The sequence below is a fragment of the Talpa occidentalis genome, unplaced genomic scaffold, assembly GCF_014898055.3.
Source record: "Talpa occidentalis isolate TD23 unplaced genomic scaffold, MPIMG_talOcc4v2.1 talOcc4.16, whole genome shotgun sequence".
Lineage (NCBI taxonomy): Eukaryota > Metazoa > Chordata > Mammalia > Eulipotyphla > Talpidae > Talpa > Talpa occidentalis.
The window spans coordinates 2,696,669-2,724,593 of NW_023601653.1; the positions used below are offsets into that span (position 1 = coordinate 2,696,669).

A 27,925-nucleotide genomic window follows, 5' to 3' on the forward strand; every position below is an offset into this window, starting at 1 on the left:
GGCACCTGTGCAAGGACCCGCTGCAAGGCAGGGATGAAGCTTTCCCCAGCCTCGGTCCCTGGGGCGACTGGGCTGGCCGGCTGGCTCCCTTCACCCCTCCCCCCTCCCCTGTCCATGGCCTTTCCCCTGGAGGCCCTCCGGCACCCATCGTGTGCCACTCCAGTGACCCGAGTACGGGTTACCAACCCCCCACTGCTCCCCAACCAGAGTGACTGGCTAAGGGACAGGCACCTGACAAATGGGCCAGTGGGCGAGCATGTGCCCTTGGCAGCACGGATTGGTCCAAAGTTGGACACCTTGTGGAATCCACCAATCGGGGCCCTTGCCTAGGATTCTCTACTCAGCTAGAGAATCAGCCCAGCTGAGGGCATGAGAGGTGGGCAGGGAGCCCTAGCAGCCTGGAGGCCCTGGCCCTGCTCGGTCGTCCCTAGCCTTTGCCAGGCCTCCCTGCCACCTGGCAGCTACCCGAGGGACCTTCTGAGAACCTGCCTGTTTCGCTAGTGTGAATCACAGTCCTGCCAGAGGTGAGGCCGTGCTGCAGCACCCACAACTGGGTCTCCCCTGGCATGTCCCTGCAGGCCATCGTGCCTCCAGCTCACACCCATGTTGGTTGACTGTGGATTAAATGAGCAAGCTGGTGACCACGCCGGCTCTCCCACGAGGAGCACACAGCTCCTACATCTCTGAGACGTGCTGTGTCTCCCCCTGGGCACGGCCCTGCTCACCAGTCTGTCCATCACAGCAGCCTGCGTGTGGCTGGCATCCTTCTTGCTGAAGGCTGGACGTTGACTTTCCTCAGTGATGAGGCTGCCTGGCCAGCCCCACCCTCACCGGCAGCTCAGGCTCAGTGCTTGCACATGGGTCATGGCCAGGCGGCCGAGCTCACATCTGGCTTTCCCAGGCCCTCAGAGACACCCAGCTCCTGCCCCCAAGGATCACTCTCCCCCCAGGCTGCTCAGCACCCCCACACAGCTGTCAGCCAGGCCTGCACCCCTGGGGACTGGCCCACAAAGACCCACCCAGATCTGCCCGAGTTCCAGGCAAACCCAGAACTTGGACCAAAATGGGATTGTCATGTCTTCCCCCAACACCCGGATGTGGCCTGTCGTGGGTTGAACGGTGGGCTCCGAGAGGACATGTCCACTTGACCTTAGGACGCGAACTTCTTTGGAAATAGGTCTTTGCAGTGAGAGTTACTGGAAGATTTTGAGATGAAATTGTCCTGGATTTAGGGGGGGCCTGTACCCCATGACCCTTATGAGAAGAACAGAGGACATGCATGGAGAAGACAGCCCCGTGGAAATGCAACAGGGTGGTCCCCAGGAAAGGGGGAGGAGGCAGAGATTGGAGCTGGTTTCCCTCAGATGGAGGGGCCGGAAGGACAGCTGGCCTCCACCAGCGGCAAGAAGAGACGCACGGAAGGTTTCTCTCAGGGCCCCGCGGGGAAGCAACCTTGACTTCTGGCCTCTTGGGCCGAGACAGCATAGGCTTCTCTCTGTTTGCTGAGGCCAGCCAGTGTGTGGCAGTTCCAGAACAACCTACCTACTCACCCAGCAAGCCCATTGGCGGTTAGACTGCCTCACAAGGGAACTTTAACACTTGGCTATCCCTTTGCCAGCAATTCCACATCTGAGCATTTATTTTTTTTTAAGATTTATTTATTTATGCATACAAGAACTGGGGTACAGGCCAGAGGTGTCGGGGGTGAGAGGATTCACCAACGGCAAAGTGGGGAACAGAACAGGCAGACTGACTGAAATACACTGCTGAGGGGCACAGCGGGCGAGACAGGAGAGGTCTGCTGCGCCATGTGGGTAGCTCCCTGGCCGGGGATCCAGCCTGTGCTGCAGTGGCTGTGGATAGCTTCAGAGGCTGTGTCCTCCCCTCAGGGAGGCCCTGAGCATTTATTTTTAGGAAATAATTGGAACAACGCCAAGATGTCCACATTGTTCCCCGCGGTTTTGTTTAACATGGTGAACAGTGAGGAAAGAACAGAACACCTCCCAGGGGACCTCGGTCAGGAAAATGACGGGACTCCGTGTGCTGGGGCGTCAGCAGCTGGGAGACAACGTGATGGGTTCAACCTCGAAAGAGATGACACAGGCACAGTTGAAATGAACTTTCCAACTGCTTTGATGTTGCCTTGAGAAAGCGAGATGGGCCTGGGTCACCAGCAGCTCTTCTGGAGATAGAGAAAATCTGGCCAGGGTTCTGGCTCCTCCCTGTCTGCTCAAACCGGCTGGGTCTGGCCCGGAGCAGGGCCTCAGGAGAGCGCCCCAGTCCCTGTCAGTGTGTGAAGAGTACAGCCTTCACTAAATGAACTTCCTTAAATGAATCATCTAAGACATCTGCCTCACAACAGAAATCACACAAGCTCTTTGCACATAAAACTTTAAAGTGCTTCAAAAAAAAAATGTATATCCACACAAAACATTAAGCGTAAAGGAAAGAGCAATAAATTGGACTTCATTAACATGACAAATTTCTGTAATCAAAACACAACACTAAAGACCTATTTCAAACGCCAGCGTCCCCGCCCACTGGCTGGGAGACCCGGGTGAGCCTCGTCAGTCCTCTGTACCTCAGCTTCTCGTCTGTGAGATGGGGAAATTTCTCCCTGAGTTTGTTCCGGTTAGCTACTGTGGTGTGACCAGCCACTCTCGAGCTGACTGGCAGAAAACAACAACTGGTTGCTGTGTGCACAGATGTGAGACGTGGCAGGGCGTGTGAGGGGTGCCCGGGGTAGCTCAGCTGGAAGCCGCAGGGCCGCTTCCCAGATGGCTCCCCACAGGTGTGAGCTGCTGACAGGAGCTCAGCTGAGGCGAGGGTGGGGGCCTGGCCTCTCTGGGGCTGCTTGGGCTCCCTCACAGCCTGGTGTTTGGGTTTCAAGAGCAAACATCCCAGGAGACAGGAAGCGGACTTCATGGTTTCCTCTGGCCTGAGCCCTCCCCAGGTACAAAACGTCGCTTCTGCCCGATCCTGCTGCTCGAGAGGCCACACGCCAGATTCTAGGGGAGGCCTCCATCTCTCCACGAGTGGCGTGTCAAAGAATTTCAGGACATGTTTTAAAACTGCCAGAGGTTTGCTCTGAGGGAGGATTAATTGACATCAGGCAACCACCATCTGACGGCTCCCTTGTTAACTACACAGAGGAGAAGAATGTTTGCAGCGAGGAGACAGGTAGGTGAGGCTGAGCCCAGAGATCAAAGCCAACGTCACAGTGGTGACTTCATTCTGCTCTTTTTTTGTTATCATTGCTGCTCCTTTTTTAAAAACTGTATTTATTTATGCATACATTAACTGGGGTACAGGCCAGAGGTGTGGGGGGGAGAGGATTCACCAGAGACAGAGTGGGGAGCAGAACAGGCAGACTGACTGAAATACACTGCTGAGGGGAGCAGCGGGCGAGACAGGAGAGGTCTGCTGCACCATTTGGTTGATCCCTGGCCAGCCGGGGATCAAACTCGTGCTGCAGAGGCTGCGGATAGCTTCACAGTGCAAGGGGTTACCCCTTGCGCCACCAGGGAGGCCCCTCATTGGTGCTCTTAAGAGGCCAAGCATAGTCCCGCCCCCGGGCCATTGTGCTAGCTCTTGTCCCTGCCTCCCAGTCTCTCCCCAGACATCCAGCTTGTGCACTGGCTTCCTGCATGTCTCTGCTTTGATGTTGTCCTCTCAGGAGGCCCCTGACCCCTGAATAACACAGGAGCCCGCACAGAATTGTATCCCAGGCTCTGCGCTGCCTCTCCTCCCCCACCTGACATCAAGTGTCTGTTTTACTTCTTGTTTATTCTGTTTTCCCTACTAGAAGTTCAAATTTTCAATGCTTTTCTAGTCTGTCTTGCTCACTGCTGTACCACCAGTACCTAAAAGGTGCCCAGATGCTCAGCAAAGATGCGAGGAATGAAGAATGAATCAGGCTGTGGCTGTTCAAATGCCGTCACCTCCTCAGTGAGGTCTCCATTGATTTCATGGAAGGGTCTAGACTCGGAGTGCTTTTCCAGTGTCTTCTGCTTGGTGTTTGTGGGTGACTCTGGGAACTGAACCTCATTCATCTGATTCCCCAGCCTAGCCCTCTACTCACAGTAGACACTCAGAAAGGTAATGGAGCTTCTAGGTCTAATTTCCACCTGTCCCCAGATTCAGCTTTGTAAAGCAGGTTTATCTGCTTTACAGCTCAGTTAATACTCAGTCTTCTGAGATGGGTGTGATCACAGAGGTGGTCGGCGGGGGGACGAGGGCTGGCCCAGTGTCGGGCACCTGGTTAGGATGGAGCCAAGCCTTGAACTGCAGGCTCCTGCTTCCTGGTCCTGCAAAGGCCATAGGATTGTTTTTTTTTTTTTCCCCCCAAAGATTTATTTATTTATTTATACATGCACTGGGTACAGTCAGAAGCGCGGGAGGGTGAGAGAATTCACCAGAGCCAGAGCGGGGAGCAGAGCAGGCAGAAGGACCGAAGTACACTGCTGAGGGGAGCAGCGGGCGGCAGGAGAGGTCTGCGCGCCATGCGGGACCCTCCTCCGGTGGCCAGGGAGCAGCCAGGGATCGAACCGGTGCTGCAGAGGCTGCGGGCAGCTTCGCAACCCAGCGCTCAACCGCTGCGCCACCGGGGAGGCCCAAGGCCATAGGATTGTTATAGAGCAACCCCGATATTAAACGGGTTCCTGGCTGTGGGTCCTCACCCGCGCGCTTTAAAGGGACTTATGAATACTCTACTACAGACACACGCCAAAGGGTTAATAAAAGGTTTATTTACAAGAGAAAAGGAAATAAGGAAAATGTACAACTCAGGGAGAAAATAGGGAAATAAAGTCTTTAATGCGTCCTACCTGATCCGACGACCTGGAAACCCAAAGTCACTCTCAGAGCTGGCCGGACGCTGCTAGCTGGTGGAGAGCCAAAATGGAGAGCCCCCAAAGCCCACGTGTCTGCCTTTTGTATCCACCTGGCTGCTGAACCCCACCCTCAGGTCCCAGCCACCTTCCCTTTGGTGGTGATGGGATTTGGAGTTCCCAGTGTCTTTGGCTTTGACCTGGGGTGGGGGTGGAGTCCACAAAGCCTATATGGAATTTGCTTTGGGACATCCTTTATCCTTTTCCCCCTAACAGGATGACGCCCCATGGGGCAGCTTCTATCAGCACCACCAGGGGTTGCAAATCTAGAACCTGCTGGGCCCCCAGCTGCAGCAAGTCTCAGATTTGTCACATGAAGTCAGAAACCCTCACTTGACCGTTGTTTCAAAGGAAGCCAAGCCCCAGAACAGACACCCCCTGGACTGAACGTTGTTCTTCCGCCAGCAGTTTGCAATTCCTGCTTCATGAACCTCTAGCTCTGCTAACTTGGAGCCTGCCCCAGAGCAGACCGTGTGCTTCCAAAGAGGTCCAGCAGGACAGCTTGGTGACCTGGCCTCTGGTCTCAGCACCCCTCCCGAAGCACGGAGGCAACTGAGCAGGTAGCTGGGATAAGACATCAAAGGCGGGCCTCCCCGGTGGTGCAGTGGTTGAGCGCTGGGTTGCGAAGCTGCCTGCGGCCTCTGCGGCGCCAGTTCGATCCCCGGCTGCTCCCCGGCCACCTGAGGAGGGTCCCACATGGCGCGCAGACCTCTCCTGCCGCCCTCTGCTCCCCTCAGCAGTGTGCTTCGGTCCTTCTGCCTGCTCTGCTCCCTGCTCTGGCTCTGGTGAATTCTCTCACCCTCCCGCGCTTCTGACTGTACCCAGTGCATGTATAAACAAAACAAACAAACAAATAAATAAATAAAACATGCCTCTATTAAAAAAAAAAAAAAAAAGACATCAAAGGCTAAGAAGTTAGCCCAGCGGTGGCTGGGCCTCTTTCTTAACCAGCACCCTCTGCAAATTTCAGTGCTGGAGGGAATCACATTAGCTCCCTTAAAATCAATTTGCAGGTTTCTCCAGAGGCTCAGCTCTGGGTGCAGGGGGGCTTTTGGTCTGGCAGGTGCTGGCCCCTCTCCAGGAGTGGGGAGACCCTTCAGCCTCTTCCCAGGACCCTGGGGTCCAGTCAGCACCTTATAGCAGAAATGAGCTGAGGGAAGTCATTCGGGCAAAAATGCCTCCTAGGAGGTGACCATTCAGTCCCCTACCAACCTCCTTCAGGCCCCGGGGTCACACAGCCCCTTCTGTTACAGGGCAAAGAGAGGGGCAGCCCATACCCCACAAACCTGCCTATTCTAAATGGGTTCTGCCATCCGCCGCATCAATACAAAACATATGAGACTTTAATGGGAAGGAACTTTAATACAACTAGGAAACAATACAGGAAAGGCAAAGACTCTAGTTTCTAAGTGAAGCACCCAAAGTGACCCGTCCCCTCGTGGGTAAAAGTCCATCCAAATGGGATCGGCCCAGAACAAGGCCCCAAAGCCTGCTACAAGTCTAAAGCATCTTCCAGTGGGGACCCACAGCAAAGGATCACAAACAACCGGACAAGCCCGGAAGGAAAAGAGCAAAATGAAAATCAAGATAAAAGCTGCCGTTGTCACCTCCCCACGGGTCTCACCCACGTCTGTGTCACCCCGTCCACGACCAAAAGGCAAGCGCAGTTTTTTCACGTGTCTCTCGGCTCCATGTGCCTCCTCCATCCTGCTTCCTCCTTCCTCAGTCTCCTCTGCAGCTTCTTCTCTCCCTGCTCAGCTCCACCCTCCATTTGGGTGGGGCAGGGAACCTGGAACCTCCCCCTTTCTTGGGGACCACCTTGTTACACTTCCAAATTCCAGGAGCTGAACTCCGCTGCCTTCAAGCTTTCCCTGACCCCTCACAGAGTCCCCCAAAGCTCTACCCTCCCCCACCAGGCCAAAAGCCTCCTGCCCACCCTCCTCAGCTGGGGGCCTGGGGGCCTGCCAGGGGTCAGACAGCCTCACCCTGGACCCTGAAACTCTGCCTTGAAGTCTGCCTGAGAGCTTCCTTTCCAAGCCCCCCACCCCAGCTTAGGTCCATGGGCGGGGCTGGGGCCCAGAGACTCCCCGGGAGGAGCTGCTTCACTCGGGCCCTCTCCTCCGGGCCTCAGTTCTGTCCTCTGTAAGGTGTAGCGAAGGGACCCTTTGTCCTGCGCCTGGATCCCACACTTGATAGCATGAGGGAGCTCGGCTCACAGGCCACACCCAGGAGGCAAAAGGGCTGGGGAATTTATATTCTGTGGCTGAAGGACCTTAAGGAATGATTAGAACAAAGGCTCCCCTCCACCCCCAAAGCACCTTGTGAACCGGTTAAACCACCTTAATGGCAATTAGTTCAGGCCAGGATCCTCAGGAGATGGGAAAATCTTTGGGTGAAAGCTTGCTGTGCTCTGGGCTACTCACCCAGCATTAAAGTGAAAGGTGCCTTGACAATCCAGAGGCCTGACAGGCGCCCAGCGGGACAGCCCCGCACGGCCTCCTGGTCCAGTCGTCCCAGGAAAAAGAGAGCCAAAGAGCCCCACCCAGTCAATGCGATCCAGGCTGGGGTAGAGCCTGGACCAGCCAAAAGGAGAGCTAGAGAGGCCATAATGGTGTGGAGGGGGTGGGGAAGGGCAAATCGAGTGCAAAGCCTGGATAAGCAGCAGTTTTGTGCTGAGGTTGACTTTCCTAAACTTGCTCATTGCGCAGGGACAAGTCGGCACAATGCTTTGTTCTTAGGCAACGTGGTGAAGGGTCACTAACGCGCACCTCACTCTCCGCGGTCAGCCAGAGCCAGCGGGGGTGGGGCGGGGGATCTGGTGGTGCCTCGCAGTGCTTGCGACTTCTCTGCACGTTGAACATTTTCCAAATAGAAAGTTGGAGAGCACACACATCTAGGATAAAATATCTGAAGTAGAGGGTATTCAAGACCCTGGGGCCCGCACCCCCACACCCCGGCCTGTCCCGGAGGAGGGCCCAGAGAGGCCGAGGCCTTGGTCTGTGGTGGCCAGTGTGGGGTGGCTGGACCTGCCCCAGTCGGTCTGAGTGGCAAGAGCTGGAGGGGCCGCCTGGTCCACATAGGCATCTGGGTTCCTCTCCCAGCTCCTCACCAAACCCCCAATACTATGTCCCTCCCCCTCTCTTCCTCTCCCCTGTCCCCCGTTGCCCTATGGCCCAGTAAGGGCTGAGCAGGCCCCCATGGAGTTGGGGAGAAATCTCCCCTCTCCAAAGAAACTGCACCATAACAGCCCACCACCCGTGAGGAGAGCTTCCCAAGATGGATCAGACAGGAGGGGAGGAGAGGGCGGCCCAGAGACAAGGGGTCAGAAAGTGACCCCCAGAAAGCAACAAGCCCTGGGGCCTCACTCAGCTTTGTGAGCAGATACAGTCCCCAGGAAGGAGCTTGAGGCCCAGTTCAATCAAGGGGCAAAATAAGCAGGGTGGGGGCGGGGGGGCAGCCATGGACCTGCATTGTGGGGACCAAGCCTGCACGAGGGTGGGATGCAAGCGGGTCTCCAGCAACCCTGGGAATCTTCACGGCTTCTTGAAAGCAACCGTCCTGGCCCAGAGCTCCCAAACCACAAAATGTACCTGCTGTTTTGGCTTCAGTCCCAACCTTTGCCCGAGACCCGGTCAGGTCTGGCCTCCCAAGCTCATGCGCGGCCTTGGCCTGGTGACACAGCCAATCAGGAGCCTGGCACATGGCTCACCTTCCAGAGGTGCTTCCAGATGTTACCGGGGTGGCCACTGTGGGCTTTCCTTTTGCGCCTCACACGTTGAAAAACCCAGAGGGATGGGGTCAGATGCAGCGGGCCTATAACAGCAGGAGCAGAGGCTTTAGTCTTTCTTGGCGAATGTAAGCGGTGTGCATTTTATGGACAGAAACAATGAGGAGTTTCAAACAGACATAAGACAAGGCATGACAGCACGATCTCTAGAGAGGCTCCAATGGCATGATAGCCTTAAGGAAAAAGCATTTTCCCTTTTGAGTCCACAAACTCACAGAATGAAACGACAATACAATCTCTCCTCCAAGCCACCACAGACCATTCAGACTGAGGAAAACCTGGAAACTTCAGGGCCACATGAGCCACGGCCACAGCCCCATCAGGAAGCAGGGGAAGCACCCAGGATGCTGGGGCATCATCATCGCAGGATCAGCCTCGACAAGCATCACCCAGCTTACTCTGGGGATCAGTTTCTGCGCATCTGTCAACTTGATGAACTGTGGACCTTGGCTCCCCAGCTGACTTGGGGAGAAACGAGTCTGGAGCTGGGCCTATATCTGATGTGGTGCCAGCAGGCAGCCTGTGCTGGTGATGGCCACATTCTTCAGTAGAAGAACTGAGAAGACCAAGAGGCCCGGGGGTCCTGCAGCTAGAAGCTACGTGGAGGAAGTTTCACTAAACCTTACAAGTGCTTTTCAAAATAAAAAAGGAAAAGAAAATGACAATACAAGGCAGAAAACTAGATTCCATCCTAATTCTGATTTTATAGCATTGGACCAGCATTTATAGCCTTATTCTAAACAGTTTTAAAGTTTTATTTAATGCATTTAGGCAAGGAGTTTTTCAAGGAAACGCCCTCTGTGGTAGTTCTTCATGGCTTGTGAGGATAATTAAAAGGAGAAAGCCAACTTAGTCATCTCCAAATTTCACAAGCATCACACACCCAAATGCATAATAGTCAGTGTGGCGACCATCACCAGTCCTGGCTTAAAAAGGAAGACGAAGAAAATTCAGAAGGGACTGGGAGAAAGAGGAGTGGTGGGAAGGACCTTCAGCTCCCCTGCCACCCCAAAGGTGTCTGTGGAGAAAGACCCCCAGGCAGTGGTGGTCTGGAAAGTACCCAGAAACGGGAAATAACTTGTATTTCACAGTGAAGTCCCCTATTGATTACTTCCTTTGTAATATTAAAATTGTAAGCACTAAGGTGGAAATAATACCTGATATCGGATTTATGCTATGGTAATAGATCCCTCTCTGGGTCTCCTCCAAACTGTCCTGAGCACCCCCCTTTTAAAGGATTTGTTTATTTATGCATACATGAACTGGGGTACAGGTCAGAGATATAGGGGGTGAGGATTCATCAGAGACAGAGTGGGGAGCAAAACAGGTGGATCTACTGAAATCCACTGCTGAGGGGAGCAGCGGGGAGACAGGAGAGGTCTGCTGTGCCATGTGGGTCAGGTCCCTGGCCGGGGTTCGAACTCGTGCTGCAGTGGCTTCGGGTAGCGTCATAGTGCTGCGCCTAACCCCTTGCGTCAGCAGGGAGGCCCCTGAGTTCCCTTTTTAAAGCCAGTGGTTCACTCCCTGACCTGCTTAAATCCCCAGGGCTCTCTACAACCCTGTTCTCTCCATCCTGGCATCACAGTGCCTCACCACACACCACCTTGCCCCCAACTCAGGCTGTATCAGCCCCGGTTCCTGCTGACCTGGAGTCTGTCCACCTCAGTCCCCCCTCCAGGCTCTGCCCAGCTCCGCCTGCCTGGCCAGCATCAGGCTGCAGGCCGGCAGGTCAGCATTCTAGGAACTGCTTGCTATCTGGGTGCCAGACCCTCCAGGAAGGTGCAGAGAGCACCCATGACTTGCTAGTCATTCACTCAGCAAGTTTTTCTTGAGCACCTCCTGGACCCTAGGCTCTGTGCAAGGTTCTCGGCTTCCTTCTCAGCCGAGTCCACAGCCCACTGGGACCTGTGGGGGTTTGGGGGGGATTCATCCTAGAGGAACGCACAGGATAACTTTAGCTCACCGCTAAGAGCTGGAAGACCACTACACATACGAGGCCAGGGGTGCAGGAGAGAGGGGCTGCCTGGAGAGGGGGTGCGCGAGGCCTGGCTGCACAGGGACGAGAAGGCAAGAGCCGGCTCAGGGCGTCGGGGACAGCGCTCCGGAGAGGGAAAGAGCGTCCAGAGGCTGGAGGCGGGGCCCAGAGGGTCGGTTTCGGGAACCGGGGGGCTGGGAGGCCCAGAGCGGAGCTCAGCCGAGCCAGCGAGGAGGCGAAATCCTGGAGGCTTCGAGGCCAACGCGAAGTGTCCACCTTTAACGTCAGAGCCCATGGGGGGAGGGGCGCCATCCCCTCCCTGGATAATGTCAAACAAGGCCCAGAGGGGGCCCCACAGCGCGGCGGGGACACCAAGCTCGCGCCCCTCGGGGAACTGCAGCCGCGCGCTGGGCTTGGGGCGATGTACCCGGGGGTCCCCCGAGTACGGGGGCGGGGCCGCCCTTCCCCCGGGACACGCGACGCCGGGACGGGGCTAGGGGGCGGGGCCTGCGGGCGCCCCGCCTTCCGATGACGTGTAGGGGCGGAGCCGCGGCGGGGGCGGGGCCGCGGCGGGCGGGGCGGGGCCTGGCGGCTGCAGCGTAGCGGCGGCGGCGGAGCGAGCGCGCGGCGGCACCATGGGCGCCCACCTGAGCACCGTAAGCGCGGCGGGCGGCGGCGGGCGGGGGCGCGCGGCGGGCGGGGGCGCGCGGCGGGCGGGGCGCGCGGCGGGCGGGGGCGCGCGGCGGGCGGGGGCGCGCGGCGGGGCCGGGGCCGGGGCCGGGGCCGGGGCCGGGGCCGGGGCCGGGGCCGGGGCGGGGGCGCGGGCGGCGGGGCCGGGGCCGGGGCGCGGCGGGGCGGAGGTGGGGGGCGCGGGACCCCGCCCGGCCCGCCGCGCCCCGCCCCGGGCGCCGTGACTCACGCCCGCCGCCGCCCCGGCCCCCCGGCGAGGCGCGTGCGGGCGCGGGGGCCGGGCCGGGGTGCCCGGGGGGGGCGCGCGTGCGTGGCGAGTGTGCCCGGGGTGTGGCCGCCGTGCTCGCGAGGGGGCGGGGGGCGGGGCGAGCCGCACACGTGTGTGTGAGCGTGAGCGCACGCGAGAGTGAGCGCCAGCCGTGCCGGGCGGGCGGGCGGGCCCCGAAGTCCCGAGCGCGGGGGGTCCTGGCGGCGCGCGGGGCCCCCGCAGCCTCCGCCCCGCCCCGCGCCCGGCCCCGCGCCCCACGCTGCGGACGAGGCGCGGCCGGACGAGGCCCCGCCCGCCCGCGGGGCTCCAAAGTCCGCCGCCTGCCGGTCCCGGTCCCGCCCCGGCCCGGCCCGCCGCCTCCTGCTGAGGTTCCGCGGGAGCCTCCGGGGGCGTGCGGGGGCCGGCGGGGCAGCCCGAGGGCGCGGACGGGCCCCGCCGCAGCCCAGGCCGGGAGTCGGGCCCCACCCCTGTCCGCGGAGGACCCCTGCCCCCTGCCCCCTGCCCCCTGCCCCCTGCCCCTGCCCCCGCCAGCGGGAGGCCCAGGGGCCAGGCCGAGGCCGGGCCTCCTCCCGAGGGGCAGCAGGTTCAGGGCCAGGGCGAACCTGTGGGCGTCGCCGCCTCCATGCAGCGTCCTGACTTCTTCCCAGTCTCCTTCCTCCGCTGCGCAGGCGTCCCCTGACCGCCACCCCAGGGTGCTGCCCGTCCTGCAGCCCCTGCACGGGCCGCTCTGAATGTTTCTGGTGAACATTGTTGCTGCTGCTCCCCTGGGAGGGCGCTGCCTTGTCCCCGTCAGGAGACCCTCACAGGCCCCTGGCCTGCCTGCCCAAGGTCCCAGCTGGGACCCCACCTTGACCCCAGATACTGACAGTGGATTCCTGCCAGGGCGCCCGGAACAGATGCTCCCCAGAGACTCCCCACTGCCGCTGTGGGAGGCCAGCTCCTGAGTGGGGACACAGCATCTTATCTGAATCTTGCAGGCCCCGGGGGACGCCTCCTCCCACACTTTGGGGGGCTGGTTAAGGAGTTGGCACTTGAGTCTGGGAGCTGCTGGGAGGCACGGTGGGGCTTGGCTGGACTCTCGGCACTTCCTATCCAGCCGCAGATGCTTGGGGCCCACACAGACCACCACCCCAGGTAAAGTCCCTGGCTTCCCCCCTGCCCCTGGCGGCTCGGGACCTCCTCCGGGGCCGGGCCCCCACCAGCCCAGGGAAGTCGGCGCTGGCTCCCCTGTGGGTTGGTTCTGCTGTCCACTTGCCCCGCCTCCGGGGCTCCCTTCCCCTCCAGTCCCGAGCTGGGAGCCCCCCATTGCGGAACTTCCTCCACTCCCTCCCACTTCCTCCCACTTCCCAAAGGGGCCCAGGAGGGAGGTGGACACTCTGATCCGGCAGGACAGCGGGAGGGCACGCGGGCATGTGAGCAAGTGGGTGAGGGGCTTGTCCAAGCCTCGCGCGGGGAGCTGGCCTCTGGGGAGGGCGGGGCTGCCAGGTCCCTCAGCCCATCCAGGCCTGACCTGGGTAGAGTGGGTCCCTGGGTCCCAGCAGAGACTCAGGGTTGAGCAGCTGGGCAGGATGGGACGCCTGCGTGTATTGGGGGGGGAACAGGGCTCCCCAGCTTTTTAGCTGAGACCTTCTCCCTCTTGTGTTTTCAGGTGGTGGGGCCCTGGTGGGGCATCAGGGCAGGCCTGGGATGCAGCCTCCCCGGGGCCCCGCAGGTGTTGGGGTGCAGTGATGTGTGTTTGTATGAGCAGCGCAGCTGAGGCGGCGCTGGGTGGGGCCTTGGCCTCAGCCATCTGCCTCCTGTTTACTGCTGGCAGGGGCCAAAGTGGTGTGTCGCCGGGAGGGGGCCAAGGCCGGTCTCCGAAGTCGTGGGAACAGTGCGCCCCCACCCAGGCGAGTGTGGTGGAGCCTCCAGCTGTGCCATCCACTGCGCCCTTTTCTCTGCCCGCCTCTGCTCTCCCACCGATTTGCGCCCTTCAGGGCCAGTGTGCCATGGGCCCCGGCGGGTGTGCCCACGGGGTGTGGCCCGGAGGGCTGAGTGACAGGGAGGGTCTGCCCCAGCATGTGCTCGTGCCCCGGTTCCCCCTCTGCCGTCTCCACGGCCAGACTGAGCCCCTGGGCCCTGGAGGCCAGGTGGGCCGGGCTTCCGTGAGGTCACTCCAGCCTGCTTGAGCGTCTGCTTCAAATTGTGGCCCTTGGGACTCCCCGGCCTCTGTTTCCTCACCTGAAACAGGGTTCGTAATGGCACCCCACTTTTATCAGCTCCTCCAGCGATGGCGTGAATCCCCTGCTGTGGAGGCCAGAGAGTGGGTGATTGAAAGAAAATCAGGAGCACAGCGGACTCCACCCTGGGTGTCCCCCGGCCTCAGTTTCCTCACTCAGCAAATGAACAGTTTCCCTGCCCTCGCCGTGGGTTGGTGAGGAGACGCAGGGTGGGGGCCGTGCAGACTGGCCGGCTGCAGGCGGGCAGGGTCTCGTGTTTGTAAGGTCGGCTGCGCGCCCGAGCAGCTGGGCTGGGACACAGGGCCCGAGAACGCGCCGCACGCAGCCTCTCAGCGCAGTGTCACCAAGGTCATGTCCAGCGCTCCTAACAATGGCCACTTCCTGGCTTCTCCCTAAGTGATGTTCCCCCTGGATGTGGCCTCTCTGGAGGCCTGGGAGAGGCCTGTAGCAGAGGAATCATCAGGATAATCCTCACCCCAAGGGGGCACAGGGCTGTGGAAGCCACCTAGGGACCCATGAGCCATTAGGGGGGCAGTCAGGGGAGCCCGGACTTTTGAGCTGGTTTTGGAGAATGAATAGGAGTTTGCTAGGGGGCTGAGACTTGAGGTGCGAAGGGCTCTTTTGAAGAGCAGAGAGCTGGTAGGTGAGTGCAGGGGATGAGGCACCATAGCGGGTGTTTGAGGAAGGGGGAGCTAGCGGCCTGCTGGTTCAGGTAACTGGTTTTGGCAGCTGGGCCTCAGGCCTCATGGAGAGAGGCAGGATCTGGAGCTGTGGCTTGGCGGGGGGCTTATGCTGTGGGCTAGTGAGCGGGCACGGGGAGGGCGTCTGTCCTGGGAGGTGGCTAGGGATGAGCTGGCCCACAGGCCTGGGGGGAATCCTGGCTCCACCCCGACCCTGCGTGACCTTGGGCAAGCTACTTCACCTCTGCGAGAAACAGGGCTGTAGCGGCACGTGGTGTGCAGAGGCTGGGCTGTGCGGGTTGGCTTTGGTGTGACTTGGGAGCTGACTTTCCTGCTCTGGGCCTCAGTTTCCTAGTTCGCAGCTTGCTGAAGTGGTTTGCCTGAGGCCAGTGTGGAAGTGAGGGTGGTCTCAGGGCGCTCACGGGCACACTTGGAGCCCTGTCTGGGACTGTCCTCATGCACCTGAGGAAGGTGAGGCCTGGAGAGGCAGAGACTCTCCTTAGGGGCTGGGCTGGGACTCTGAACTTGGGCTCCTACCCTTGAGGCCAGGACTGCCAGCCAGGGCCTTAAATGAAACCCAGGATGGGTGAAATGCCACACGGGGCCTGGTGCTAGTTACGTGGGCAGGTGGCCAGAGCCCCCTGCTGTGTGGCCCTGGGCATGGGTGGGGCCTGGGCTGCCTCCCACAGACCCACTGTTCCCCACCAAGGGCCGGGCGGGACAAGGACAAGGCCTCCGCTGTGCCCCTGTGGAGGCCCCGTCTGGGAGAGAGGCACATTGTTCCCAGTCCAACAAAAGGCTGTAACCGCAGCTGCAGTCTGGCAACTTGAAGCCGCTGGGCCGGTTTTGGGGGCAGGGATCAGGCCTGGCCTGGGATCTTAACACCTCTGCCCTTCCTTGACTTGGACATTTCACCTCCTGGGAGGTGCGATGTAAGGATAACAGGAAACGCTCCTGTGTGTGGCTCCACACTCCCCCGGCCATGGACCCCTCTTTGACCTAAGCCCCCCATCTCATCTCATCCCCCAGCTCCAGGCAGTGGCCCACCTTCCTTCTACAGACAGGCACATCGAGGCTCAGTGGGCCTCAGGTGCTCAGCCCCTGTGCTGCGGCGGGGCGGTGGGCAGTGAGGAAGAGCGGGCACCCACCGAAGTAGCCCAAGGGACTGGGTTCAAAGTCACTTTGAGCAGTGAAGGCCTCAGGTAGATGCCGCGTTGAGCTCATTTGCTCATGTGTCTGAATAGAGCAAGGACTCGCCATCACGTACTGGGCCCGGGGACGCTGACTGGAGAAGGGCAGGCGGGAAGGGGGCACAGACGCAGTGCTTCAGTGCATTGCAGTTGGCTGCGGCCTGTCCCCTGAGCTTCCCAGCAGCCGGAGCGCAAAGGGATTGGCGCCCAGTTACATCGCTGTCTCTGTCCTGCTCCTCGGGGGAAATGGGCCTTTTCCAAGAACTGTTTTCTCGTGGTGCCGGGCGCGGAAGACTGGCTCATGCCATCACGGGCGCCGGCAGCGTGGCGTCCGCAGCTCCCCGCCAGCGCCGGGACGGGAGCTCGGGCTCACTGCGGGACGTCGGTCCGGAGCGTTGCGGGGGGAGCCGAGGCCCGGGGCGTCTGTGCTGGGCGGGAGCCGGCGGCCGCCCTTCCCGCGCTGACCTCGCGGGTCTGGCCCTGTCGTCGCAGCTGGGCCAGGTGGCCCTGTCCCCGGTCTGGTTCCTGTACAGCCTGCTCATGAAGCTGTTCCAGCGCTCCACGCCCGCCATCACCCTCGAGAGCCCGGACATCAAGTACCCGCTGCGGCTCATCGACAAGGAGGTGAGTTTGGGCGCTTGGGCGCGCCGGCACCGCAGCGCCGCTCACACCTGCCTGCTCGGCCCGGCCCTCTCTGAAGTGGGTCCCGTTCTCTACCCATTTTACAGGCGGGAAAGCGAGGTGCTCATCGTGGCAGAGGGGTTTGAGCTGTGTGGTCGCGGAGCCCATTCCCCGGCCCCTCCTCAGCCTCCCCCGGGAATTCAGACCCTCGGGACTGGGTCCGGCCTCCATTTAACAGATGGGGGCTGAGGGCAGAGAGGAGTAGGCGTCACTTGAGGTCACGCTGAGTCGGTAGCGCAGCACCCAGGCCTCTCCTCACGCTCACGGTCCCTGTGCTGACATCCCAGGACCCCCCCTCCACGCCCTCCCTTCCGGCCTGTCCTCGTGGGGCCCAGACACCGCTCTTGTGTGTGTGTGTCTGTGTGTGTGTGTGTGTGTGTGTGTGTGTGTGTACTCCTGCCCAGTCTGCCTCTGCCTTTCAAACCTGTGGTCCTGATCTAAGGCCATCCTTTCCCAGGCTGCCTGCCCCCAGGGCTGCTGCTTCCCTCCTTACTCCCCCTCATCAAAGCTCGCCTTGGAGCGGGTGTGGCAGGGACAACTGAGTCATGCAGCAGTGCTCATGCCCCCCCCCAACCCCCCCCCCCCCCCCCCCGCAGTCTCCACCCAGAGCCCAGGGAGGCTCTTGCCGCTTGCGCCCGGCTGGGCCTGTGCTGTCCCACTGGGAGTCAGAGGATTCAAAACCCCGAGAAAAGCCAAAAAATCCACACACACCTCACCTCCTCCTGGGGGGCTCATAGGCCCTTCACCTTCTCCCATATCTTTTTGTTTTTTTCCTAAAATGAAACCATCCCGTCTTGAAATATTTCCTTTTTTTTTTTTTTAAGATTTATTTATGCACAGAAGAGCTGGGGTATAGGCCAGAGAAGGGGGGGAGGTGAGAGGATTCACCAGAGACAGAGCGGGGAGCAGAACAGACCAATTGACCGAAGTACACTGCTGAGGGGAGCAGCGGGGAGGCAGGAGAGGTCTGCTGCGCCATGTGGGTAGCTCCCTGGCCAGGGATGGAACTCGTGCTGCAGAGGCTGTGGCCAGCTTCATAGGTTGCGTCAACCCCTTGTGCCACCAGGGAGGCCCTAAATCTTTTTTAAAAATTCCTTTTCCTTCTGGTGGTTTTATTCCAGAAGTCATGATGACTTTATGTGCCTGCTATAAAAATTCGCCTGTGAAGCGTGAGTGTCCCCTCCGTGTGGCCACTGAGTGGGGCACCCCTTCCCGGCTCGGGTGGGCCTTCTGTTGTGTGGCACACTCATGCACATAAATGGGGGTTCAGGTGTGTGTGTGCTGTTTCTCTTAATAAACTGATTTTCTTGCCCGGTCCTGCAGCGGGGTGGGGTGCCTGACCATGTCTACCCCAAAGCTGCTGCGTTATTTTTGAAGACAGTCTGGTGTGGGTCACGGGGTTGTCCCATAGGGGACCCACCAGCCCCCTTTGAGCAAGTGGTAAATGTCCTGGCACTTGGGTCACAGCCCGTCGTGGTGGCCTTGCGGGGACAGCAGGTTGACCTGCTTTTAGACGCTCTTGCTCTGCCGTGGCTGGGGGCCTGCGCTCCCCACCGTGCTGGGCTGCCCCGCAGGGACCCCTGGAGCTCTCTGAGTGCCCCCTGCTAGGGCCTGTCCTATGCCAGAGATATCCATGTCTTCACTGCTGTTCTTCCTCCAGAATGATCTTGCATGTGGCTCTCTGACTTTGACCCTTAGGACAGTTGATAACGCTGGAATCTGCTCCTAAGAGGCCTTGGGGCTCCCTTTGTCCAGAGTGCAAAGGTTCCCGGAGAGGCAGCATCGGGCCAGGCTGCTGGGGCAGAGAGCGGACTCGGCACCCTCTCCTAACACCCAGCTTCCCACCTATGCCCCCACACTCAAAACTCTGTGGTCCCCCCAAGTGATAACACTCCCATCCTGCAGCGGACCTGCTGCGCCGCCAGGCCCCAGCGTGTCCATGTGCTTGGTGGCTACCTGCCCCCTCTGTGGCCCCGGGAGCCCAGGCCACAGCTGGGTCCTGGTTTGATTTCCAGCTCTGACCCCAGCTTCCTGCGTGACGCTTCCCTGGCCTGGGATTAAGGCGCTTAACTGGAAAGCAGTCTCCCTGTCTCCCTCTCGGCTCAGACAGAGCTTCTCCAGCGTCTGCCCCACCCTGAGGCCAGGGGAGGAGGCGCCCCGCCCTGAGTCCCCACCCCTGTTGGCTGGAGGCCTGGCTTTGGGCTTTTGGCCAAGGCAGCCTGGGGACCTCTGGGTAGTGAGGTCGCCACACCTCTCGCCAGCAGGCACAGCCAGTCTTGCTGCCCGGCTTCTGAGGCTTCAGGGTGGTGGCTCGTGGGGCTCCTCTCCCCAGTCCCAGGCCCGGCACCTGTGTCCACTCCAGGGTACAGCTGGACTGATGCCAGGGGTGACGTCCTCCTGCACATCCCTGGAACTTTCAGGGCCATCTGATACCTCCATTTGGGACCCCGAGCTCCTCCCCGCTCTGACCACCTTGCCCTGTGTTTCTGGGTGGGTCACTGCCCGTCGGAGGGCCAGCGCGAACGAGGGGCCCCCAGATGTCCCTCACCTCCATCCTCGCACGGGCGTGCGCACGCACGCACCCACATGGGGCATCAGTGCCACTTCTCTCAATGACACATGGGCTGCCGGGGAGCGGTGGGGGTTCTGAGGTCTGGCAGCCGCCCAGCAGCTCGGGCCTCGTTGCAGATCATCAGCCACGACACCCGGCGGTTCCGCTTTGCCCTGCCGTCACCCCAGCACATCCTGGGCCTCCCCATCGGTGAGTGGGGTCAAATGGGAATGGGTGGGCACCCGGGGCACTCAGTGAGAAAGGAAGGAGCTTCACACTTTAACTCAGGAGAGCAGGGGAGGCTTCAAGGAAGAGGTGACAGCCACATTGGGCCTTTGAGGGTGAGTGTCGGAATCAGAGGGGAGATGGCCTGCGAGCCTGACGTGGTACCAGCCCTCCAAGACATGGCGGCAGCAAAGTGGGACGTGACGGGAATCCCGACGGGCCTGGCTTTGAATGCTGGGTTGGGCAGGGCACTGGGTTAACAAGGCCCAGCGGACCCTCAGGGACTGTCACCCAGAGTCACCCGCCCTGTCTCCAGGCCAGCACATCTACCTCTCTGCTCGAGTGGACGGAAACCTGGTCATTCGGCCTTACACGCCTGTTTCCAGCGATGACGACAAGGGCTTCGTGGACCTGGTCGTCAAGGTGAGGTCTCAGCAGAGAGTGGGGCTGGGGCTGCGGCTGAGTGTCTTCGAGTGGGGATCGGCCATCTGCAGAGGAGGAGCCAGCAGGGCTCACTGGCCGACTGGGGGGCACGCGCGGGACTGAGTGCCTGGAACGGGCCCCAGGGCTGGGGCGTGCCAGGGTGATGGGAGCTGCGCCCTGAGCGGGCAGCTGAGGAGGCAGCATGCGGGTGGAGAGGCGGGAAGTGCAAAGGCCCTGAGGTCAGGAGTCTGAAGGACTGAAGCAGCCAGGTGAGGGGGGATTGTCAGCAGGGCCCTTGAGATCCCGGTGGGGTCTGGGGCTCAGTCCAGAGCCAGGGGAAGGTGGTGAGGGATCAAGCATGGATCTGGTCAGAATCACTCGGGCTGCATGTGGAAAGGCATAGGTGGGATTCCCGTGGGGGTAAAAGCTCACGATGACCAGGCCCCGCCCGGCTTAGAGACCTTGCTGGCCCTAGGGAAAAGCAGGGTCCCGGCACACGTGTGCTCTGCCCACCTCTTCCTCCACCCCTCCTCCTCCACAGACCCATCCCCTGTGCGGAAGCCACAGTCTTCTCGCCTCCCCCGCCCCACGCCACTGCCGCAGGCCCTCTGAGGCCAGCCAGGCTTTGCACACACTGTCCCTTCTCAGGGAAGCCCTCCCAGCCCTGGGCGGGGTCAGCTGCCCCGCTGTCTCCCCATCTCTTTGCACATGGGTTTTAACATTCCTTTTCCAGAGCGGAAATCCCAAAGGACATGGGAGGAAGTTGTCCGAGAGGGATGTTTTTACCATGGAGCAAAGTGGAAAGAACTGAGCCCCCACCAAAGGGGGCATCGCAAGGCCTTCCCGGAGCCTCACTGGGCTGGCAGCCCCAGGACCCGTCCCTCCCGCGGGTTCTGCAGGCGCGTCTTGCCCGCACGCCGGGCTGACCTTTGCCTTCCAAGGGGCCAGTCGGTGGGGGGCAGACTCCCGGGGGTCGGTCGTGGACTGGAGAGCGTTGATAGGTGGAGGAGCACGATGTGGGGAGACCACCCACGGGTCAGAGAAGAACCCCAGAACAGACGCTTTCCGCTGTGGCCAGAGCTCCCCCCGAGTCCTGGGGACTGAGGAGGGCGGTGTCTTGCAGGTTTACTTCAAGGACACCCACCCCAAGTTTCCCGCCGGAGGGAAGATGTCCCAGTACCTGGAGAACATGAAGATCGGAGACACCATTGAGTTCCGGGGCCCCAACGGGCTGCTGGTCTACCAGGGCAGAGGTGACTCGGGTCGGAACCCCCTGGGGACGGCCAGGCCAGGGGGGATGCTGTGGGCAGGGCCAGGCTCAGCTGCCTCCTGTGACAGGACAAGCTGTCTCTTTGCTGGGGCCTCGGTTTCCCCCACTGATCAGGAGAAGATGGCCAGTGCCGGGCTGGCAGCCGGCTGCCTTTGAGCCATGTCCAGGCCACAGCCCCGCCTTGCGTGGCTCAACACAGCTGAAAAGAAATGAGCCAAAGGGCTGAGCTGGGCGCTCCCCCTGCTCCCCAGCCATCTGCCAGGAGGCACCCAGCTTTGTGCCCCTTTGGCATTTGGGTGGGGTTCCAGGGCGTCTCCTTCCCCCCTGCCTGACGGGCTGGGCTCTCTGATCCTTTGTCTGCACTTGGGCCCTCAGAGTGGGGCTCACCTCCTCCTCCCTCCCCAGGGAAGTTTGCCATCCGCCCGGACAAGAAATCCAGCCCCGTGGTCAGGACAGTGAAGTCCGTGGGCATGATCGCAGGAGGAACTGGTATGTGGGCTCTGGAGCCCCCGCCGACATCCCAGTGTTAGAGCTTGGGGGCAGGTTAGGGTGGGGAGCTGCCGGGGCGGTCCTAGCCCCTGCCCCCAAGTGCCTGTGGGCCCCGGGCCTGTGTGACGCAGCAGCATCACGGGGCCTGTGGGGGCTGTTGTCTTGCAGGCATCACCCCGATGTTGCAGGTGATCCGCGCCATCATGAAGGACCCGCAAGACCCCACTGTGTGCCACCTGATCTTTGCCAACCAGGTCAGTGGGCCTTCCTGCGACAGGCAGCCCCGTGCCTGCTGGGGGTTCGCACAGCCTGGTGAGGTGGCACCCAGGCCTCCGCTCAGGGTGGCGGGCGGCAGTGGCATCCTGGACGGTCAGTGCGCGGGCAGCTCCGCAGTGCGTGGGGGACATGCTCAGTCCAGGGCCCCCCCAGCGACCTGAGTGGGGCTGCGCGTGAGGGGAGGGGCGAGCACCCACAAGCACGTCTGCATGAGGTCCCTGTGCTGGGGGCCCGGGCAGGGTCAGCACCCCTGGTCTCGCACTCCTGAGGGCATGTCCTCCCCGTGCCAGCACCCACCCTGGCCTGCTGTGTGGCCTTGACAGGTCACTCTCTCTCTCTGAGCTCTGCTCCCTCGCTGTGGAATGAGCTGATGAAGCAAGGCCACCCCGAGGGTCTTTTTAGGGTCAGTGATTTGTGATGGAATATGTGGATTTTGTAAGGTCATGCCCAGGCCTTCTGCGCCTGCTACATACGATTCAGGTCAGCTCGTCCTGGGGACCATCTGGCCCTGGCTCCACACTGTCCACCTGTGAGGAAAAGAAACCCAGAACGGGAGGGGCTTCTCCAAGGTTCTTGAGGACCCTCCTGCCCCACCCCTGTCCCCTGCCCCCCAGCTGCAGAAAACTGCCCTGAGCCGACTAGCTGGCCTTGACTCAGCCCAGATGAGTGGAAAGAGCCAGAAACTCCCAGGCAGCTGGTGGGCCTGGGTGGGGGTGGGGGTGTGGCTGGGTCTGTCTGCTGGCCTCTCGGTGGCTGGCTGGGGCGGTGGCCCTGCCCTGCTTTGTGGCTCTGCACACGGAGGCCCCTAGTGGGGTCTGACTGGAAGTGCTGGGACCAGGGCCTGTCTATGAAAACTCCCATCTAGAAAATACCCTGTTTTCCACCTTGGTGGTCTTTGTCTTGCCTGGGTGGCTTCAGCCCTCTGCCTTTCCTGGTGGCCCTGTCTGCTGAGGATGTTGAGGCACCCTGGGTGGTACAGGGTGAGCAGTGCTGAGCAAAGAGGCCTCCTTGGGCTGGGGGACCCTGCTCTTCACCCTGCCAGGGGCTCCGTAGAGGTTTGTGAGTGGGCGCCCCTCAGGTGTGTCTCATGCCCTGCAAACACCAGGCAAAGGCCTGTGTCAGGGTGGAGAGGCCAAGGAAGTAACAGATGATTGATGTTTCCTGGAGTCCGGGAAGGCTTCCTGGAGGAGGTGACACTGTTCTGATTCTGTAGAGTGAAGTCAGTGGGGGAGCTGTAGGCCCAGGAGAGGGAAGGCCGTGCGAGGGGCCAGTGTGAGTTGGGAAACAGGACCTGTGGATGTGCAGCCTGAACATATGGGCTTGTGTGAGGGGTGTGCTGGGCAGTAAAGCTGCCCGCGGCCCCCATGACTGGTGGGGCACCTTTCCTTCCGTCTGTCAGTGAGCTTGCCCACGTGCAGCTCTGTTCTCCTTCCCACCCCGTGTAACCCCAGTGTGGCCCGGGTCAGCGCCACGGGTGCAGTGAGAAGGGACACACGTGTCCTGGGACTTGGGTGGCCGTGCCACCACTTTCTCGGGCCGTGCGTGTGTGTGGCCTACGGCGGGTGTTGAGCGACTCCAGGGCAGTCCCTGCTGCCCCTCCCGCCTGACCGCTCATGCTGGCTGCCCGTAGACCGAGAAGGACATCCTGCTGCGGCCTGAGCTGGAGGAGCTGAGGAACGAGCATTCCGCGCGCTTCAAGCTCTGGTACACGGTGGACAAAGCCCCTGAAGGTGAGAGGGGGCCCGGGCAGGACGGGGTGGGAGGTGCTGGCCCGCGCCCCCACAGCTCCCATGCTCTCCTTTGGTGCTGATGTCCCATGAGGGGGCTCTCGCCCCATCTGTCTGGTGAGAGCAAGGGCTCAGGGGGGTGAGCAGGCGCTCAGAGTCACACAGCTGGAAGATGCCAGAGCTTGACCTCACGTCCTCTGTCCCCCGAGCCCGAGTCCTCCCTCCAGCCCCTTCACCGCCCCTCTGGACAAAGAAGGCTGGCGTTCTGCCCTTGGCTGGTGCTCACTCAGGGAAGAACCGAGGTGGGCCGATGCTCCTACTTTGCAGGTTGTACCCTAAGGCACTTTGCACCCATTTTCTCTCCCATCAGCAGCCCTGTGGGGAGAGGGACCCACATACAGTTACCCCTGTTCTGCCTGTCTCGGCGTTTGCCAGGGTCACACAGTGGGTTCTGGAGGCGCCAAGACCATGTAGGAGGCAGTGAATCAAGGCAGCCCCCAAAACTTGAAACAAGCTTGCTCTCTGGGAGCTAAACTCTCACTCTTCTGCTTTAGATTGAGATTCGGGTAGAAGAAACAGCTTAATTTCTTCTTTGCTGTGAGAAAAACAGCAGCTTAGGCCTTTTGGTAAATGATACTGATGCTGTTTAATTTCAGGCTTGGGAAACAGTAGGGAGTGGTGGGGCCTGTGGCACTTGGGGAACATCTTCCCCGTCCAGAGGGCCTGTCTTGGCTGCAGGCAGTTGTTTGTACAGTAGTGCAGCCCATGTGGCCAGACCTTCCCATTTTCAGGAGAAGCCGTGGATCTGCATTTTTTTTCTTTTTTTTTTAAAGATTTTAGTTTTGCGTAGAACTGGGGTGTAGGCCAGAGGTGCAGGGAGTGAGAGAGAGTCGGGAGCGCAACAGGCAGATCCGCTGAAACACACTGCGAGGGGAGCCGTGGGCGGGACGGGAGAGGTCTGCTGCGCCCTATTTGGGTTAGCTCCCTGGCTGGGGGTCAAACTCAGGCCATTGCATGGGCTGGCGCAGTGATAGCGCTGAGACTTAGCTTACACTTGGCCACCGCGGAGACCCAGGGACCTGCATTCTCACGGGGAATGTCTAAGTCTTGGAAAGTGGACATTGTTGAAGTGCCCACGTGGGCGCCAGCCTGCATTCTGTGTTCATGTCCTGCCGCCCTGACCTCACTCTGCTTCCACCCCTCACAGGGACCCACCACTCCCTGGGGCCCCCCCATATGTGGGGAACACACACCCACTGACCAGGCGGCTCTGTCCACGGCCACCCCGTGTCCCCCAGAAACAAGCTCATAGGCGCTAAGGTTGCTGCTCTCGGGCCCTGGGTCATTGGGGCCGGGCCATGAGTTGGCTGGGCCGGGCCCCAGGCCCCGGTCTCCTGGGCTGAGGGCCCGGCCTGGGTAGCTCCATGGACCTGACGTCTTTGTTCCGAGGCCTCTGGCGGGACGGGCTGTCCTGAGCCAGCCCATGTGGGCCGGGCAGGTCCCCACCTGGTCAGACCTGCGTCCCGTGTGCTTGTGAGGTCAGCCTGGCCCCGTGAGCCGAGTGCTGGTGGGGAGCGAACAGGACAGGTTTATTCACAGTAGCAGATGGCTAGTGAGGCCCAGCGTGGGGCAGGAGTGTGGGGGTGAGGGTTGGGGCTCAAGCGTGGGTGCTGGAGCGGAGGTGAGGCAGGTGCCCTGGCCCTGGGAGGCGGCTGCTGCTTCAGTGAAAAGGGCATTTAAATTGTCCGGTGTCTCCCTCGAAAGGGGGGACGCGGGCTGGGCTGGCGCCCCCTGGTGGCAGCTCATGCTGGTGCGTGGGCCCGCCCACTGCGGGCCCGCCTGGCCTGCCCGCCCCCGCCGGCCTCTGCAGGTGGCCGCTGGCAGCTCCCAGACCCGCCCTCCGGGGCCGGCTTTTACAGTGACCAGCTGCTGCCGCGGAGGGCTGCCTTGGGCTGGGCAGTCAGCCCCCTGGCACCACCAGACCCGCCCAGGGTAGCTGAGGTGTCGTTCCGAGATGAGGTACAAGCTGAACGTGCGGATGTCGAGAAAGGAAACGGTCACTCGGCCACCGTGGAGCCAGGGGCCAGTGGGAGGAGGGTCAGCCATTCGCACGTCCTGGTGTTGCTCCCCCAAAGCCACCTCCAGTATCAAGAAAAGTGCTTCCTCCTAAAAAGCCTCACTCCCTGCACGCCCCGCGCACCGGGTAGTCCCTGCTGTTTGGCACAAAGTACATGCCGTCTGCTGCCCACGCACAGCAAGCGTGTCTCTGCCCTGCCTCTTCCCAGAGGGGGTTCACGGGCTGCAGGCTCCGCGTGAGTCAGAATGGCGCAAATAGCCAGTGGGAGGGAACGGAAACAAGGGCAGGGCTGTCCATGGAACCAGGGAAGCGGCTCTGCACGAACGTGGCCGTGGGGGCCGGGCAGGGCCAAGCTCCCCCTGCACAGCGGCGCCTCCGTCCTGGCGCCCCTGGATGCCCAGGGCCCTGGAGAGCGGGCTCCAGGCGATGCTGGGCGCTGAGCTTCGAGGCGCGTCTCCTTGGTCACCTCCTGAGCATCCGCAGCTGTGTCTGCGGCGTCGGGAGCTTCGTGAGGCTCCGGGATGGGGAGAGCCGAGATGGCAGTCTGGCTCCGTCCCCTGGGGGGACTCGGAGGACAGGAAACCACCCCCTGCCCGAGCCAGATGGGCGGAGCCCTGGGCAGCTCAGAGCCAGCTGCCTGCCACGTCACTGCCCGGAGCCCCGCCTCCGGCCGCCCCAGGCCAGTGCCCCGGAGCGGCCCCCGTGAGCCCCCTGCGGGCCCGGGGGGCACCGGCAGCCGCTGGGGGAGGAGAAGCAGCTCGCTCTGCTGAGACGGCGCGGCGGGCGGGACGGAGAAGAGCCGCGGCCCCGAGTCTGGGGCTTGTGTCCCGGCCTTGCTGTTTTCAGGCTCCCCGGTGGCCTGTGTTGAGTCTGGGCCGCCTGGCACCGGGGACACATCTCTGGGGACCAGACGTGGCTCCTCGGGCGCCAGGGCCCTGGTGGGGAGAGACTCCGACAACGGGCCGTGGGGGTGGCCGCGGAGAAGGTGCCGCTGAGCGGCCTGGAGCGGGCCTCCTGCTGGGGCGCCTCTTGGACCTGGGGTCCCACATCCTGCCTGTGTCCTCGCTTCACGACGCGGCCTTGACAGCGCCTCAGAGGTTCCTACAGCTGTCAGATGGGGTCGGGACCCCCCGCCCTGTCCGCCCTCGGTGGTTCTGAGGGTCACGCGGGTGCCCATGGAAGGGAGAGGCTTTGCGAGCTGGGGGGTGTTGGCTGGGCCAGGCTGGGCTGGGGGCCCGGGAGCGGGTTCTGCGGGGGTGGAGGATGTGGTGGGGGGCGGCAGCGGGCAGTTGGTTGCTCACGGGTGTCCGTCCCCCCCCCCGCAGCCTGGGACTACAGCCAGGGCTTCGTGAACGAGGAGATGATCCGGGACCACCTCCCCTCTCCCGACGAGCAGCCGCTGGTGCTGATGTGCGGCCCGCCGCCCATGATCCAGTACGCCTGCCTGCCCAACCTGGACCGCGCGGGCCACCCCAAGGAGCGCTGCTTCGCCTTCTGAGGGCCGCCCGTCCGCACCCCTGCGCCTGCCACGCTCCTTCACCATCTTCACCCCATCTCGCACGTGGCCCTGAGCTCAGCCAGGCCCGCCCGGCCCCGGGTGGTCACCCCACTGGGCCGGCCCCCGCCGGGCTGCCCTGGGAGCCGGGTCCACAGGCTCCTGCGGCCTCACCGCGCTTGTCCGGTGGCCTTGACCCCGCCCGGCCCTCCCCGGCCCCCCACCGGGCCCAGGCCGCCAGCATGTGCTCCCCGCCCCCCCAGAGCGGGCCACGTCTGGAGCCAGCCCGCACCAGCAGCCCAGAGCTGCGCCGGGTGGTGGCCCCACGGCTGCGCCTCCTGCGGGCAGCGCCTTCCACTGCGGGGGACCCGGGAAGTCCTCCACGGGCTGCGGGGGGCGAGAGGCCGGAGCGGGACAGCCTCAGGCAGCTTGGCTGACCCCCACTGCAGGGGGGAGGGGCGGGGGAGGGCCCCCCAGTCTGGCGCACAGGCCCCTGCACCCCGCACCCCCAAGCATTGCAGCCGCGGGCCGGTGTCCGCTGGGCTGGTGCTGGGCGGTCGTCCCGCCCCCGCCGGCAGAGCCACGCCAAGGTTTATTTATTCCTCGCCCCAACCCCCGAGCCCCAGGGAGGCTCCGCGCAGGGCCTCGCGCTGAGGTTCAGGGGCCGCCACGTTGCCTGTAGACGAGAGTTCGCCTCCCGCGCGCGCCGCGGCCTCCTCGGCCTGTACGGAGAACCGGCGCCGGAGTAAAGCTGCTGATTTCACCCCGACTGCGGCTCCTTGGTGGGGGCGGGGGCCGGGGGTGTGTGTGGGGGGGGGGGATGCCGGCCCCCGGGCCATCAGGAGGACCGCGAGCCGCCGGGAGCCCCGGCTGTGCGGCCCCCCTCCCGCCAAGGGCCTGCGGGTTCCCGAGCGGGGCCTGGGGTGCGGGCGCCGCGCCCCTCCTGCGCGCCCCCGAGGTCCCCGCTGGCCCCGCGAGGGCGGGAGGTGCCTGAGCCCCGTTTTCCGCCTGGG

The 27,925-nt window shown here is 61.9% G+C and overlaps 1 protein-coding gene across 3 annotated transcripts; it reads left to right on the top strand.

Annotated features, from left to right (window-relative positions):
• Positions 1-11,256: 11,256 nt before the first annotated feature.
• LOC119247182 (NADH-cytochrome b5 reductase 3) lies at positions 11,257-27,085 on the top strand. 3 transcript variants are annotated; one of them, XM_037513426.2, is made up of 9 exons: positions 11,257-11,307; positions 16,191-16,322; positions 19,068-19,140; positions 19,472-19,578; positions 20,702-20,831; positions 21,254-21,337; positions 21,506-21,591; positions 23,244-23,343; positions 26,743-27,085. In XM_037513426.2, exons 1-9 carry the CDS (start codon positions 11,287-11,289, stop codon positions 26,913-26,915), a joined length of 906 nt encoding a protein of 301 aa, XP_037369323.1. In that variant the 5' UTR covers positions 11,257-11,286; the 3' UTR covers positions 26,916-27,085. The 3 variants fall into 3 exon arrangements, with proteins under 3 accessions (XP_037369323.1, XP_037369325.1, XP_037369324.1); XM_037513428.2 differs by lacking the exon at positions 11,257-11,307 and adding an exon at positions 12,665-12,743 and having other exon boundaries at positions 26,743-27,083; XM_037513427.2 differs by lacking the exon at positions 11,257-11,307 and adding an exon at positions 12,809-13,029 and having other exon boundaries at positions 26,743-27,083.
• The last annotated feature ends 840 nt before the right edge of the window (positions 27,086-27,925 follow it).